Below are 17,912 nucleotides of genomic sequence, written 5' to 3'. Positions count from 1 at the left end.
TGTGTCTGTCAGCACACTCCTACTATCCTCCTCCCAGTGTTTCCACTCCGGCTCGCTCCCTCGTCACTGTCTCGGCATGCATTGTGTGCACTCTGAGGGCTGCAGAGGTTACTCGTGCACAAAAGAAGGTCACAAGGGGGAATTAACCAGTGACCTGCCTGAAATTAACGGGGAGCCTCGTGAGGCGAGAAAGTGAAAACCAAACGCTAGCTGAGGCTAAATGTTCCACGGCCTCCGGAGAAACTGGCTCACAGACTTTTTGATTAATGCTCCAGCGGTGTCACTTTTACACCACCGTGCAAGCACCTGGGGTTGAGCACCAGAATGCTTTATCGATGGCCGCCGCGCTGACACAGCGCCAGGTACGTTTAGTAATGAGCAGGCTTGGTGGTGCGACCGGAGGGCAGACTGAAAAATTGAAATCATTTGTTCCCTCCACTTTCCTCTGACTGACACAAATTGGAACCAGATCATCTCTGAGTGTCGCCCCCCCTCCCTCTCCGCCGGTCCCAGAGCAATAAGCCTTGTGCTTTTTTTTTTTTTTTTCTGGGGGGTGGGAAAGCCGGGCAGTGTGAAGAGAAAGGAGGGGGCAGTGGAGAGAGAGGGGAGACCTTTCAGCTTGCCTGAATATGGACAAACTTCATTATTTCTTCCAGCCCTCTGTCCAGTCTTCCCCTTTCTTCTCCATTATACTCCGTGTGAATGAGGTTGCCCGGGTAATGATTGAGGAAGAAAAAAACGCCCCTCTCCTCCCTCTTAAAAAAAAAAAAAAAAGTGGTTTGGGACGTGGGATGAGGATTGAATTCATGTATGTAGAGAAAGCATTTCTGCTGGAATGCTGGGCTGCTTTTCCACGGCAGCGGGAGAAATAAGAAAAGAGGAAATCCCAAAGTAAATGAATTTGACGAGTCCATATCAAGCACGCCTGATTTCCATGTAAATGAAGTGCGGGGGGGGGGGGGGGGGCTCTTTATCTCCTGCTGTCCCCTGGGGGCCTGTATCATACATCCTTTGATAGCTGACGTGTCCCATTAGCCCCTTAGCGCGATCGCCGCAGTGGGCCATTACACCCTCAGCTCTCATTAAGGTCCAATCCCCCGCTGCGAGGACAAACGCCCCCTTTGTTGCGACTCTGCGGCAGTGCCACGTTCGTCCTGCGGGGTCCCGGGGGGGAACACACTGCTCCTAATTTGGAGGGTGGTGACTGTGTGGAGTTTCTGACAGGAATCCAAACTCCACACAGCCTCGGCAGGCACTATAGGAGGAAGTGGGACTCACAACAAAGCGGGATGAAGTCAGTGGCGCCACCTTCTACAGACACTGATCGATGAAGAGGAGTGAGTCAGCCTATCCAAACAGTACCAGAACCTTTTGATACGCTGTCATTTAAATAATCCAGGAACAGGTTTAGAGTCTGTTTGCTCCTGGTCAAATGAAGCTCAGCAGAGGTTCAAACAGGAACCTGAAACAGACACTCTCATATTTTAAATATTCATTCATTCCTAAAGGTAGAAACCTCTCAACGGTTAATGGAGGGCTTGAAACTAGGGCATGACGGATTTAGGATTTTTGGAGCCGATATTGCTATTGAAGAGAGAAAAAATCTGATAGCAATATATCGGTCGATATCTTTCTTGGATCTATGTTCAATCTGTAGAGATAGATATAAATATACATATTTATTGCAATGATCCTTTAAAATGCAAAAAGATCTATTACAAAGACAAGATGGCCACTCAACTGGAAAGTAACTGAGCATGTACGTGCGTCACCATGTTTTGTCGCTACAGTATCTATTTGTCTTTTTTTGTCTCTCCAAAAATCTAATTATCTATCTATCTATCCATCCATCCAACAAACCTTGTTATGTTGTAATTTAGCAATAAATAAATCACAACTGGATGGTTAATGGAGGGCTTGAAACTACTGCCTGATGAATTTAGGATTTTTGGAGCCAATACAGGATTTTGTGTCCTTTAAAATGCAAAAAGATCTATTACGATACAAGATGGCCACTCAACTGGAAAGTAACTGAGCATGTACGTGCATCACCATTTTTCGTCGCTATCTATTTGTCTGTCTTTGTCTTTCATTCCCACTTTCTGGGCCCGTCCAGTCGTGGCAGATGATTGTCCAACAATGAGTCTGGTTCTTTCTGTTAACGTCTCTAAAGCAAAGCGCTGTGCCGGGAGGAAACCTGTTGCAACAGCTCCCATCGCTTGTGTTTTAAGTTGTCACTTTATTACAGTCCTTGGTTACATTTTCAAGTCTTATTTGTTTATTGAAATTTTCAGTGTTAGGATACATTTACAGTATTATTATTTTTTTTGCGGATAAGTCACTGCTTTAATTTCCTAACAAAAATAATCCATCCATCCAACAAACCTCTTATGTTGTAATTTAGCAACAAATAAATCACAATTGGCTACCAAATTATTTGAAATGATTGATTGAAGGTGACGGGATCTTATCAGCAGAGTTTACACATTCCTCATCCTTATCATGAACTTGAAAATAAATAATGTTCAACCATTGGCTCCTTCTAAACTAATGTATGAACAGTCATCTCCACAGCCAGCTGACTGGCAGAGGCAGCAACCATCACCATGAAACCTGCATGTAAATATTTTTGTTGCACATGGTGTAATGTCAGCGGTCCAGCACGGACACCCTTCTCCGAGCACATGAACAATAGAGCCTCGCTGTCGGCCCAGCAGGCCTTGATTGAAATACAAACTGGTGCAAATGAAGCATGTAATCAGATTAGGGCTGAAACCTCGGGGAGGCTGCTTGGCAGGCTGGGAATACTGACAACCAGGCCACAGGGAGCAGTGGAGAAAGATCTGGAGTTTACATCAGCTGCAGTCAGACCTCACTGACTGCTGTTTGATCCAGAGCTGAAACTGTGAGCGCATGGAAACACATGCATGTGCTAAGTATGCACATAAAACTGCTTTTTTTAAAGGAGCAGTTATTAAAGTGTGGTCCTCCAAACTCAAAACATATTTGGCACAATCACATTAGAAAATACATTAGAGCAGCAGTGAAGTAAAACCTGACTTATTAAGAGATCTTTGTTCAGTTTTATTTGTTTTATAATCGGGCTAAACGGTTTGATTTACTCACCTGACGGCTCCTCGTAGCTGCTGTAAGTTGCTGTCGGAGATGCAACCGGGATCTCTGTGTGAAAGAGAGGATACAGAATAAAACTGATATCACATAGAACATATGAAGCTAGTGTGTATAGATTTCAAATACACTCATCAGCACCTGAAAATACAATAAATCGTGTTCAAATCTGGAGGTAAATTGAGACGTGGTGAAGAAAACGTTAGCCTTGTCAAGCCGTTAGCTTCTTTAAGACATACGCCTACATGTGCTTGGCAGCGCGTACACACCTCTCCTCTTCTGTTTGCAGTTTTAGAAGAACAGTGGGTAAAATACTGTGGATTCTGAGAGTCAGACAGCCCACCACCAACCTTTTAGATTATTGTTGATTCATTTTTTTTGGTCATATTTTTGCTGGTTTCAGGCTAACAGTAGCTAATGGGTTAACTGGCTCAAAGATTTTCACTGTGCTTTGTCTTTTAGTTGCCCATTTTCAAAAAGCAAAGTATGATATCCTACATTTATACGTCTTAAAACCTGGATTGTAGCAACATCTCAGCATCCCGTGTGAAGACGGTGAATGAATCGACCTGCAAGTAAAAGCCAAAGCAGACGCCCAGATGTGCTGAAGAAAGTGTGTATCAGGACTGTGAGTTTCCTTTGAGTGATCGCGGTACGTTGTAGGTCAAGCGAGCCAAAGCCAAGCGTCTTGTTAAATTCAGAACTGGCAGGAAGTTACATCTCACAAAATGTTTTATATCACACTATTAAAAACAAAAAACACCTTTGATTTAAAAAAAATCCCAATATACTCTTCCTTTTAAAAACCCAATTTCCTCCGACTTTTTCACCACATTTGTTACCTTCCCACAAAACTGAAGAAATCCTTTTCCAGCAGGGCCACAGGTTTTTATTATCACTGGAGACTAAGAGGGATGTGTCCAGAATCCACAAACACACCTCGTCCAGTTTCCACACACGACTTTTATCAGAACCTCCGCACCATGCTGGACATTTGTTTGTGTGCACACGTCCTCCCAGACATTATTCTTATCTTATCTTTTGATGCCAGCCAGCTAACTCCACGCTCCTAGCTGAAGCAGCTCGTAGCTAACACATCTCTGTTTGTGTGAGATGTTGGCATTTATTACCGAGAACCTGGGATCTGCACGCTACAGATACAGCCAATGAATATATCAGCCATCATTCCTCTGGAACGGTTCTGTGGATTTATTGTAAAACAAACTGTGAGCCGTGTTAAAGGCACACAGGGCCGTGTCAGACAAGCTCTAATGATCTGTTTGCTCTGGCTTTGGTTTAAACTCTGCAGTATCAATACAGGCTATCTTTTAAACAACATTAGGAGACAAGTGTGAGCCTTGAATTTATCGTGGCATCATAACAACCAAGTTTTAAACTCTGATCCAAATGAGAATATGAAATGGTAAAAGTTGTTCTTACTGATGCAGGGGGCGATTGGAGAGCGGCTCTGCTGGTAGCCTTTGGCACAGCGGTTGCAGGTGATTCCTGTCACTCCGTCCTTGCAGGGACATTGGCCCGTCGTCTGGTTACACGTCTTTCCTGCTGCTCCGACTGGATGGCAATCGCACGCTGCAGAGGGGAAGGAAGTACATAGAAAAATGTTACAAGAATATTAAGATAGATTGTGCCCAAGCAGAGGTGTATCTAGACTTCTTTTTTTTTACTGGGGGGGCCCGAACTGGGACACCGACTCATAAGCAGAGTGATACAAAGTTTGTGGAAACGCTCCTGCAGCCAAGTAACAAAACGTCTAATTTAAAAAGTAAAAAAATTTTATAAACGTATTACAAAACAAATCTAGTCTTTCCACTGACTGCAGTTTGTCCTCTGCTGACTCTGCACACATTCCATACAATGAAAAGTAATCTCAGCACTTTAACCCAGCGAGCTGTGTTTTCCTTCCAGACCGTCACAGAAGGAGAACTGGGCCTTTAACCAGCAAGAAACCTCATTCCAATTACACGGCGTCCCTCCACCCATAACGAGCACTCTTCATTAGGCCTTCTCTGGAAGGCGTGCACAACGCTCACTAACTTATAAGTTACTAACTTATAACTCGTGTTTTACTGTTTAGCCAATCTGTGTTTCTCTTTTCTCTGTTCATTGGATGATTGCTGCACTGTTGTTTTACTTTTCATGCTTTTTTAAATAAGATTTTATTGTTGTGTATTTGACTGTTGGGATTTTTCTTTTTTCTGTAAAGCATTTTGTGACGTTGGTTTTGATAAGTGCTTTATAAATAAACTTTATTATTAATATTATCATTATTATTATTATAACACTTCAATCTCTCCGCACAGTATCAGTCTATAACATAGACAAGATAACAAGATGTGTGTGTGCCTCCTCGAGAGTTTTACTTTTTGGCAAAGAGTTCCTGCAAATAACCGCCCGAATAATGTTTCCCATTAATGGACGAGTGGAGCGCACTTCAAAGTCTGTTTAAGCTGTTTGGGAAGATTGCAAGTTAAATGTGAGAAACTCGCTGTGTGTGTGTGTGTGTGTGTGTGTGTGTGTGTGTGTGTGTGTGTGTGTGTGTGTGTGTGTGTGTGTGTGTGTGTGTGTGTGTGTGTGTGTGTGTGTGTGTGTGTGTGTGTGTGTGTGTGTGTGTGTGTGCGTTCTGCCAAACGTTTACCATAAAGCTGGTGTTTGAAGTGCTCGCCGAGCCTGCCCATTAGCCCTGCATGTGTTATACGCACCAGCAGAGTCATTTGGATGTTTTGCTTGAAGTGGTCCAGCAGAGGTTGGAGTTGATTTTTAGTTTTAAATTTATGGAGCTCGAGGAACATAACAAGATGCTTATTAAATCCTTTATTTTATAAAATAAGCTCTACCTCCTTTGTTTTTCTTCCACCAGTTTTTTGTATCATTAAAGATTCTTTCAAGGGTTCAAAAAAGGAAATCAAGCGGTGAAAGTTTTTTAGGGATCGTCATCGTTTCCTCTGAGAACTAAAAAAAACACATTTTCAAACTAAATGGAAACCATCAACGCAATGAAATGATCATCACATCAACATTCACACATCATTAAGAAAACAAACACAACTCGTCCATTTCTCATCACATTTTTCAAGCAACAACAAATGTTTGAACGGGAAAAATGTGTTTGGCTCGATGGAGAGTGGAAGTGTAAAAAGTTCCTCTTGACAATCAGACGCAACACTTCACAGGATTGTAAAACATTAAGCGCATGTTTCTAATTAAATATGATCAGTGCAATGTGCTTTGAGTGAATCAGAACTGACAGCTTTGGCAATCGATGCCTGATTCATGGAGCAATCAGCTGCAGGATTTGTGGATTTGCTTTACAGTTTGGAGTTCAGTTTCTTGCCTTTACTCTACATCATGTGGACTGCAGGAGCCAGGGCTTGAACCACCAACGAGGCCCACTGATCCACAGCCACCCCAAAACCCTCCTACCAACCGCGAACCAGCCTGACTTAACAACAATTTTCTAATTTTATTAAAAAGTTTTTTCTGACAGTTTGATTTAAAGTAGAGTAATGTTGAGTACTGTGTCACTCCAAGGCCTCTAATGTTAAGCAACAGCCTCAGTGCCTCTGAGGGGAGGGGGGGGGGCTACAACCTGGACACATTAATTAATTTGCACCATCAGTGGGGGGTCCTGGAGAGCTGAATGGTCACTGAGGGGTACTCGGAGCTCGGTGCACTGAAGCATGTACCTGCTTCTTCTCCGTGGACCCGCTGTGCCTGGTTAAAGGCTCAGACTGCCAAAACATTTGAGGGGACGGGGAAAGAAAACAAACTTTAGGGTGGTGGGGGGTAGGCTGTGGTTCTCCAAGAGCCGTGTTTACACTGCGCTCGATGAGGGGTGAAGTTGTTAATCTGGGAAATAAAGCACGAGGCATTCAACGCTGCCACTGCAGATGTAGAGACATTTATTTTACTTAACCTCAAACTTTTATTAGCTAATCGCTGAGAGGACATTTTGCTGAGATTAGAAGTGGTGGTGTTCGGGGGGGAGGAGGGGAGGAGAGGGGGGCTTAAGGAACATGGAATGAAAGCAGACTTCCTCCTGGCTGTGTTGGCACAGCGCTCTACTTCCTGTCCAACAAGAGCAGGGAGGGACGCTTGGTTGATTTGAAAAATAAATCCAGAGGTTTCTAACTGATGTCACAGCCAATCGTTTTGTGGAAATTCTGGTATCGGGACGACTCTGTTTTAGGCTAAGATTTTGTTTTTAAGTCAGTCAAAGATGATGTTTTTAACTGAATTATCCGATGATGTCGCCCTATCCTGAACAGAAAGAGTTGGTAAATCAAAGCCTGATCCAAAAGCAACTGGACATGAAGAAGTTTGGCGACCCGTAGGCTCATACACTGGTACACCTTTATATATAAGGCAATTATTGGTCTTCTTCCTCTCTCTGTGTTTTTATCATGCAGAGAAGTACAGGACAGTATTCTTTGCGTTCTCAGGACCTCTTTATGCTCTCTGTCTCTCTCGGACAGAAATTGGGAAAAGGGTTTTTGGGTACTCTGCACCCTCAGCCTGGAATCTGTTGCAGAATGACTTAAAGCTCAAGGACCTGGTGTCCTTAAATGTTTTTAAATCTAAAATGAAAGACATGGAAGCAGATTCTACAGGATGTCGATGTTTTAGCTCGGCTGTTTGAACGACTGATTCCCAGATTTGACTCATAGATGTTTCTATTTTAATCCAAAATGTTGTGTTTTGTAAATTGTACTTTGTCTCTCTTTGTATTTCCGTCTGTAACTTTGTGTTTTTGCTGCTGCCTGTCTTGGCCAGGTCTCCCTTGAAAAATAGGTTTTTAATCTCAATGTGACCAACCTGCTTAAATAAAGGTTAAAAAAATAAAAAAAATAAAAAAGTTTCACCTCTCCTCCTAAAGGCGTCTTCAGGTCTAAACTAACTGAAGGAACTCGGCCTGTTGAACCGATGCGTCCCTTATTTGTTTTAATCTGTTTGAATTGATATCAGGGAGGGAAACATGTCACGAGGATTGGGCCTCTCTACAGACTTTATCCCCTGAAACACCATCCATCTCCTAATCACATGTTTAGTGTTTGTCAGGAACGTAGTGACAGGTACATATTCCAAGTATTTTTTACATCTTCAGGATACTTCACTGTTGAGTTAAAGTGACTGAGTGACTGAAGTTTGTTTTCTCAGGGTCTCGGAGTCTCTCTCTCCTCCCTGAGGTGTTGCGAGACAGAAGGAGCTCAGCTTTTGTCTCTGTGCACATTAATCCTCCGCTGCTCCGTCTCAAACCTGACGTATGTGCCCACACCTGTGTGTCGGTGTTGGTGTGTGCCTGTGCATGACTATCCAATTGTTTCCTTTGCTCTGATCAGTGGATCAGCTCACACCTCTGTTCTGTTTGTCTCTGCAGGGATCCACAGAGAACAGCTCGGGAGCTTCACGGGTCAGCTTAAAGACACAGAGACAGGTGGGCAAGAATTCCTTTTTTACCTGATGTGTGCTGGCTTCTCTGACAACAATGCAGCAGCCAGTATGTCCTCCTTCTAACTTTAGATTCTGCTGAATGCTCTGGATTTGTTTGGACCAGAGAAGGTAGGCGCTTTTAAGCCCCCCCCCCCACATTTTGGCCGTTTTGGACGCCCCTCGGTTTGCCAGATATGAGAGCAGTTATCAGGTCAAACCAACAGGACTCTTAACACGGTGACCTTGTAGTGACGACATAACATAACCGACTTGTGTCACGGCGTGTTACCTTTGCACGCCCTGCGGTGAGAGATGGACTTGGTCATGTCTCTGTAGTAGCCCTCCTTGCAGTAGTGGCAGTGGCGTCCGGCCGTGTTGTGACGACAGTTGAGGCAGACGCCGCCGCTCCTCCGGCCCGACAGCTTGTACAGCTCCATGTTGAAACGACAGCGGCGGGCGTGCAGGTTACAGTGGCATGCTGGGTAAAAAAAAAAAAAAAAGGGGGAGAAGCGTTTTAACTTTGACTTGATATTTTGCAGATCAGCGAGAGAGGATACCTTCATGTGAAAAAATAATCAAACAATAAGAAACAAACGAGAAGAAATACATGATTAAAAAAGGAATTTAATCGGTTAAAGAATCTTAAAAAGCTAAATGTTGGTGTCCCAGGATGTGAGTTCACAGATCCTGAGAAAACCCGATAACTTGACAGACATCACAGAGTGCGGTGTGAGTTTGTCACATCGAGACGACTCGTTACAGAAACAGATGGTGCAGCTCGACGCGGCCTGCTTTGGTCTGGTCTGAGGATAAAGGAGCCTCTGGTTCATACTCTCCCTCTCCCTCTCTTTCTTGGCCACCTGCTTGTGAATTTAACCTTTGACCCCCTGGTGATGTCAGGCAGGAAAACTTTCTTCCGCTCTCCCACACATCTGAGAGACTTCTGATTTATTGTTATTACTATTTTCACTCGTTTATTTCGACCCCGGGTTCCACATTTCTCATGCACTCACGCTCTGCCAAGATATCAGACATTTATCAGCATTTTTGGGTTTTTTTGTCTGAAACTCTCTGCTTCCTTTGTCCCTGAAGCTGTTTCTTTCTGGATCTAGCATACTAATGAAATGCCACCATATGTAGCTTCTGAGCTCATTTTAACCAGATCAAAAACAAGCCAAAGTAATCACAGATCAGCTGACGATAAACTAATGAAATACATCTTAAAATGACACTTAACACAAAATACAAACAAACAAAATGGCGCCGTATAGCTTACATTAGCATGTAAGGCCTCGCAATGCACATCCGTCCTGTCTCTATGACAACAGTTGATTGACAACGGGCGCTGTATGACGGACATGTCTCTATTGCTTCCTGTAGCCGGAGCTCCACATACACACACAGTGAGTCAGACATGCACACACACAGCGCTGTGCTCCCCCGCTCGCTCTGCTGGAATCGCCTCACCTCTGTAACGCCTCTGTTACTACCTCCAAAGACGGTACAGAGGGGGGGATCACTCCGTCCCCCCGTTACGCTTCAGCAACATTCAGATTGATAGCAGAACGTCAAAGGGGCGTGAATATGGCGGCTTGAAACGGCAGTCTGAATACGGCTTTGTCAGCGTCCCTGAGTGGGCGGGGCTGTCTCTCCCCCCCATGTGATGGCAGGGCGCCCCACACATGGAGAGGGAGGGGTTCATGTGAAAGACAAACATGTATGAAACATGTTAGAGCCTCTGAGTGAAATATAAAGTAGATAAAGGAAGCGACCGTCCTGTCAGTGTGAACACAGAGCTCAGAACAACAAACCCAGAGGGAGTCTGACTTCACAATTAATTAGATTTTTTTCTATATTTCAATACAGGAAGTCACATCTTACGCCTTCAAATGGTTTATCCTGTATCTTCAAAGTTTTTTCTCTGACTGAATTAGACGGCACGTAAGCACGAGAGCCGCCTTCACCGCTCCTCGCATTCCAGTAATCTCACCATCAATCCGCCCGCCTCCAACTTATTGCAGAGATAAGACCCTCACATATGTTTCACCTTCATCAGGAGTCTGAATCACGTACCAAACACGCTCAACACCTGCCGTGAGGGACCGAGCTGGCAGGTGGTGCGGATTCAGAAACACACACACACACACACACACACACACACACACACACATACATATGCTGAGGTGTTTGGCAGCTGTCATAAGCTTATCTACCACACTTCCCTCCCCAGAGACAATCAGACACACACACTATACATGGCTTAAACACACACACACACACACACACACACACACACACACACACACACACACACAGCCTCTCACTGCTCTCTTATCCCAGATGTTATCTCCACTTAAGAGCACTGTGACGGAAAATGCGACCAACATTTCTTTCATGAATAGAAAATGGAACACTCCCTGATGCTGGTCCTTTAGTTTCATCTTCATAAATATTCAGTCGGGTGTGTTTATTCTGACATATCAGCCGTCACTTTAAAATCACACAATTACTTCAGAACACACAGCCTGAGAGAGAGTTAAAGATGCTCTTATCATACGTGTGTGTGTGTGTGTGTGTCAAAGCGTCACAGGATTAATAAACACAATCTGCACCGCTTGTCTGCACGCTCTTCTAACGAGCGCTGTACTCTCTCATCCACACATCCTCGCTCTGCGCTCACACACTCCGCAGGACTCGACCAGCAGGGACTACAACTCGAGCGCTGATAAGACTGTTTCAGAGCAGCAGGATCCAAACGCCCTGTCCAACAACATCACATGTTGAGAATACAAGCACCGAGTTATTAACGACCTCATCGTCAGCTGTCATGGGACAATGTGCTCTTATATTGGATTCAAGTTGATTTGAATAAATGTAGAAGATCAGAGCAGAGTCTGTAATTATTAATGCACAAAGCCTGAGTGACATCCCCCGTCTGTTCCTGCAGGGGGCGCTGGAGTCCCATCGATGGCGGTCTCCATGCTGGAAATGCTGTCTCAGTCTAACTTTCAGTCAACCTAACGACAGGCTGAGAGCTGGAGCTGAGGCGGGTTTTAAACCTCCTGACAAACCGTTACACCGCGCCCACCTGTCAATCAGGTCAGCTACACGCCTTATTGTGAATAACTCTTATCCTTCATCAAATCAAAACTGATGAGTCATCAAAACATTCACCCCCCGTACAGTGTGTGTCCATCGAGACATGAGCTAATCACACCTATTTGGTTTTTTGAACCAGGCTGTAAACATGTTAATCTCTGCTGTAAAAACAGGCTTTTTAGAATGGGTGTGTATGTGACTTCCTGTGCTTCTGCAGCCAGCCTCTAGTGGACACTCCAGGAACTGCAGGATTTTACACTTCAGCATCGGCTTCATTTTTCAACATCAGAGGTTGCCGCTTAGACAAAGCAAGAGTCCGATAAACGGCGCTGACGTTTGAATATTTGCCTTCAACGTTCTGTTTTAAAATTCCTCATACGACGTGATTTCATAAACTGTGATTCCTTTGTGTCGTTTCTGACTCTGCTTCCATTGGCCTTTGAGGGCCCACTTAGAGCGCCACTATTCCAGTCTATTTCTGTTGGAGAGCTTTCTATCAGGCGCAGTGAAGGAAGCACTCGGGGTGGGTGTGCATACAGGAAGAAAAAATCCCACATCCCACATGTTGATGGAGGCGATTTCTCGCTCCGCCTGCAGAGGAGAGAACACTTCAGAGACAATCAAACGTCCGCATGTGTTGATCACTCATGACGTTCGGTTCTGGATGATTGGAAGAATTCAGAAATGTACACATCCTATCAACATGTCAGTCTCTAACCACACAGTGTGTATCTGTGTGTGTGTGTGTGTGTGTGTGTGTGTGTGTGTGTGTGTGTGTGTGTGTGTGTGTGTGTGTGTTTAAAAGAATGCACCGAGGCACAGAAAGATGGAATTCCAGCACATGTGTTGTTTATTCAGGATCCATTACTCTCTCAGTGAGCGTAATCCTGTTCAGTCTCTTGGATCAAACAGAGTCCGTTACAACCTGTGATCTCAGGAAAAGACAACAACCAGCCTGCTAACAGATCACACCGCCATGCCTTCATGACAACAGTTGGTTTAGTGCAGAGAGAGATCAGTCACACACACACACACACACACACACACACACACACACACACACACACACACACAGACAAAGTGTGATCTGTCTCCAGGAGTTAGTCTGTGTCAGGTGTGTGTGTGCTCTCTTTAACACACACTCATATTTATCGATATGGAGGAGAGAGCGGGTGGATGACATGCAGCAGACGGCCAAGGCCGGACTCAAACCCTTGGCGGCCGCAATGAGGACCACAGCCTCCGTACATGGGGTGCGCGTCATAACCGCTGGGCTATCTGCGCCCCAACACACACTGTTGAAGTTCCATCAAAAACACTCGATTGTAAAAGCTCTCAAAGCGTATAGAGGTTACACAACGCTTGTATAACACCTGAGCTGTATGTGGGGGATGTCGAGGAGAGTCACTGAGTTCTTTAGGGATGAACGTCAACGATAGTGTTGATATTTGTTACTACAGTACGACAGAGTAACAGGGCCACATTATAGCCCCGAGGTTAGGGAATCAGCCATGATTTGCTTTTCATTTAAGGCCAAAAAAACACTTGTTGCTGCCAATTTAATATCGGTACTAGACTATGGTGATGCTATTTACATGCACGCATCCTCGCAAAGCCTACACACGCTGGATACTGTCTACCATGGGGCACTGAGGTTTATCACCCTTACTCACCACTGCTCCTTGTATTCTCGGGTTGGTTGGACTGCCTTATCTGCATGTAGACTAAACCACTGGCATATTTTTTATTTATAAGGGTATTCTCGGTCTGCTTCCATCCTACCTACAGAGCTACATACTTCAAAACAGTACTGGAAGTTACCATCTAAACATTCTAACCATCCCTAAAGCCCGTACTGAATTAGGAAAAAGGGCGTTCAAGTATGCTGCTCCCTCTTCTTGGAATCGGTTGCAAGATACTTTAAATCTTCGGGAGCTGGTTTCCTTGAATGTTTCCTTAAAGATCTGGAGGCAGAAATATCTGACTGTAGATGTTTGAGCTAACTCGTATTGAACCTTTTTGATCGCTTTGTTGCTGATGACTTATGACAGATTCTGATGAATGTTTCTTTTTGTGATTCCTGAAGCCCTGTAACTGTGCTGCTGCCTGTCTTGGTCAGGACGCTCTTGTAAAAGAGATTTTTAATCTCAATGAGACTTTTTCCTGGTTAAATTAAATTAAATTAAAACTTCTTGCAATGTAGCTCGCCCAGACTTCAAAATTACTCTAAACACTCCTATAGAATCACCCAGTGTGTGCCCCGTCTCAGTGAAACCCTCAGGTGTAAGGAGGGGGGACATGCAGTCACGGCTTGAACCTAAATAAAGGGTCTCATTTAAATTGTTAAGGGGGGTAATGCCATTTGAGGAATTCCATCATCCAGAACCACATCGTCCATAAATTCCTGATAAAGAATAATCTTCAGGCTGTACATCATTAATGTAGTCTTATCCATCGTTCTTAAAGAACTCATGGAGACTCTTTTTATTGAAGCCGATATTCAAACAAACGTTTCTGAAACAGCAGTCGTGGATTCTCTCTGATGAAGCTCGTTTGTAATTAATTCTACAAACACGTCACCTTCAGCTGCTTCAAGGTCGAACCCGTCAGACGCACGTTTTCACACACTAAATATTTAAATCCGACGTCACTGCAGCAGCTGGCAGGACAACAAAAGATTTCTCTCCAAATTAGAGATCGTTTTACAAGTTTCTGGAAAGCTTTTTATGTTTTAAAAAGAAAAAAGCACCCGTCACCTGGACGTCTCACAAACAAACAAACAGAGCATCAAACACATGTGAGCTAATATGAGACGGATTCAAAGACGGTCTGCTCTGTAAGGAGAGACGGAGCGTTTACACAAACATCCGCTCAGGAACGTGCAGAGTCAGGGTAAGCGGGGTGGTTTTTAATGAGACACATATCACATGTGGGACGATGTTCACCTGTCTTTGTGCTGAGGACAGAGGTTTGTTTTTGCAGACTTTTCTCTGACTTCATTCCGTCGTCTGTTTTCCCTCTATAAGACGGGAACACACGACCAGGAAAACATTTGAGAGGAGCATCCTCCTGACATGATCTAGATATTTTCAGGAGTGCACATTTTGTGTTTTTTTTTATAATTGCACCTTTTGTACATTTTCTGTTTATTTATTTTTATATTTTATATTTTACATTTTTAAATTCTATTTTATATATTGTAATATCTTCTTATTCTGTATTATTTAAGTTGTTGCTAGTTCTGCTTTATTTCCTTGTTAATTGTTTAGCACCAATACACCAAGTCAAATTCCTTTGACCTTCCTTCCTTTGCAATAAACCCTGATTCTGATTGTGATTCTGATTCTGATTCTGATTCTGATTCTGAAGATAGATCGTATCTGCGTCATGAGATGTGTGATTGATGGAGCTTTAAGTCTCCTGCATCCTGGGCATCAGGGGGCTGAAGTGTTTAGGGAAACCTTTATCTACCCATCCCCTCTGAACCAGAAGCTTCTTCATCAAACAGTTGACAAGTTGTGTGTGTGTGTGTGTGTGTGTGTGTGTGTGTGTGTGTGTGTGTGTGTGTGTGTGTGTGTTTGACACTGCAGAGAGTGTGGGAATGAGTCTCTCCTCTGACTTGCTCGCCGTGCAGCGTGCGGTGATGTCATGTAGGGGGGGGGGGCGTTCCCCTTCTTTTATGAGCGTGGCTCTGTGATCTCTGGTGGAGATCAATTAGCTGAGCAATCAGCCCGCCCCGCGCTTTGTGTGAGTAACTGCTCGTAAACCGTTTGGTTGCCCGGCGATCGGGGAATTCACTGCCTCAACATAAACAGCCACCCAAGAAAAAGCCTGGACAGAGAACGACTGCTGCAGGCTGCTTCTCTGTGCTGTCGTTAGGTAACCCAACATGACATCATCCCACGCCATGCAACGTCAGCGCCAAGTCATTTCAGATTAGCTGGTAATAATGTGTGTGTGTGGGGTAATGAGCTGTTAGCGGTGACTCTGCGAGGAACAGTAGTTCTCTCTCTTACAGACTTTAACGACGCAGCGTTAATCTGCACCGACCTTTCTGACTGTTTATGCTAATACCAGTAAAGAATTAGGCGCAGTGAGAGAGTGTCTCGCCCCGAGGGGTTTTTCATTCTGTCTGCAGCGGGGCGGCTGAGATGGAGAGCTGGTCGTCTCATAAACTGGAAGGTTTGGGGTTCGATCCCCAGCTCCTGCAGCCACATGTCTGATGTGTGCTTGGGCAAAACACTTAAAGGCAGGGTTGGTCATTTTCTAAAACTAGCATGATTTTGAAAGTAGCTTTCCCTCAGTGCTCCGTCTACACCCCCTCCCCTCTGTGCTCCCTCTAAAGCCACGCCCCCTCACTTACATACAGAGCGCCGTCTCTCCAGAAGTGGACCTCAGCTCATCTCTTTCATTGTGTAGAAACTACGTCGTCTCATGTCTCATTCAGCGGTCAGTAAACTCACAGTATAAACTCGATGACGCTCTTTGAGTGTGAGCTAGAGCACGCAAGAGGTAGAGAACGAGCAGGGAGACAGGGAGGCGTCTGATTGGTTCATCAGATTGGTATCTCGTGGCAGACATTGGTTGAAGTTCTTTGTTCCTTTTTCAGAGAACATGAATTATTAATTTCTGTCAGGACCTAAAGACAATTTCAACCAAAATCTTAAAAAGTGGATCTGGAGGAAATTACAAACCCTGACTTTAACCCAAAGTTTCTCCCACTGCTGTTGGCGGTAACACTGATGGTCACTGTATAGACTCCACCATCAGTGTGTGAATGTGAAGGTGTGACCTGCAGGCTTCGAGCTCCATTTACCATTTAACAGAAACTAATGTAACCCATGCATCTTTATGAGAAGCTCAAAGAACTTAACAAATCGTCCGCATCCGCCGATCGCTGAACAAAACAGTTGGCGGTGTAGAGGCTGTGACTGATCTGAACCATGACCCCCTTGCAGAACAAGAAAAAAAGAAAAAAAAGAGCTGGCATTGTGAAATTGAGCAATCAGTTATGACCACAGTTCTTTGTTCCAAGTTCTGAGCAGCTGCTGCTTGGTGTGGCCAATGATAACACGTCCTCTCTTATGAATAATAAGTCATAATGGCGGGGCATATCTCAGTCCATTTATCGTCTTGTTGCAGGGTTGGGATCAGTCCAGGGGAGGTGGGAGTGAGCAGACGTTTATCAAAGCAGCTATTGCCAGATTTAGGACGCAGCGTCTTGAAAAAGATATATCAGGAAATAAACGGCCTTAAAGCTGACAGAGAGAGGGAGCTGGTTGGCAGGACATCAGGGGCGTCGACTGGGGAATCCTTCCTCTTTAATCTGAGTGTGTGTGTGTGTGTGTGTGTAAACAGAATCGTCACACACGCCTGCTGTGACTGTTGTTAAAATCCTCCCCTGGGTATTATCTAATAACATCTTATTAATGTGTGTGTTTGTGTTTGATGACTTGTATATTTTCAGTGACGGACTGCAGTGCTCCGTCAGTGAAGGTGTGGAAACGGGGCGACTGGGGGGGGGCTGCTCCTTTCCTTCCTCCAGTTTATGGGAGAGGTGATGAAAAGGTCCTGAGTCATTAAGCTCGATAAGCAGAATCTGCTCCCTCTGTTTAGTTTCTAAAGGAAGTCTGCACTCTGTGGTTAGGAGCACTGCCATGAGAAGTTCTTCACTCATACCCCCCTACTCCAACAGTTTAACCCCCGCTATTACAAGAAGATTCAAAGTGTTCATCCTATACGTCTGAAGGGTTACCATGTGACTTTTAGAGCAGATTTACAGACCAAAACAAACGCTGTCTTCCTCCCTCAGCCTCTTCTACCTCCACACTTCCCCCGCCCCTCCCTTCCTGTGAGACAGGAGAGCGGCCGATAAGTTCTGACAAACGCGTGATCAAATTCAAGTGATGAAAAAGTTGCTTCGGTTTTTATCTTTTCTTAGATTTTTAAAGACTGTTGCTTCTCCTTCCGTCATTGTGCCCCTAAAAAAACGGCGTCCCCTGAGTGGGCGGGGCCATCTCTCTTCACCCACGTGTCTTTTCCTACCTGGCTTCCGCCTTTCCCTGTCGGATGCTTTGCTGACAGGGACTGTTTGTGTGTGAGCGTGTTTGTTTTTTGGTTTGGTCCGCTCATGTGGAGGTTTGTGTGTGTCACTGTGCGGCGCCTGATTCACAGCTAAGGGAGGTGTGTCACATTGACTTGTGTCAGTGCTTCAGCAAGTAGCATAAACTTTGGAG

At 44.6% G+C, this 17,912-nt stretch overlaps 2 protein-coding genes across 2 annotated transcripts in view; both read right to left on the bottom strand.

The window, feature by feature from the left end:
* The window catches only part of hmox1a (heme oxygenase 1a), a 149,370-nt gene that overhangs the window by 67,098 nt on the left and 64,360 nt on the right, over nt 1-17,912 (bottom strand). The gene's annotated exons all lie outside the window — the stretch shown is intronic.
* The window catches only part of ntn1b (netrin 1b), a 35,310-nt gene that overhangs the window by 4,789 nt on the left and 12,609 nt on the right, over nt 1-17,912 (bottom strand). The window contains exons 3-5 of the mRNA XM_061026897.1: nt 8,867-9,055; nt 4,570-4,719; nt 3,127-3,180 (exon numbers count right to left, since the gene is read on the bottom strand). Coding sequence (XP_060882880.1) covers nt 3,127-3,180; nt 4,570-4,719; nt 8,867-9,055 — 393 coding nt within the window. The remainder of the gene's footprint in view (nt 1-3,126; nt 3,181-4,569; nt 4,720-8,866; nt 9,056-17,912) is intronic.

The sequence above is a fragment of the Labrus mixtus genome, chromosome 20 (assembly GCF_963584025.1).
Source record: "Labrus mixtus chromosome 20, fLabMix1.1, whole genome shotgun sequence".
Classification (NCBI taxonomy): Eukaryota; Metazoa; Chordata; class Actinopteri; order Labriformes; family Labridae; genus Labrus; species Labrus mixtus.
The sequence above is the reverse complement of the archived record's forward strand: the minus strand, read 5'-3'. Positions and strand labels throughout refer to the sequence as shown.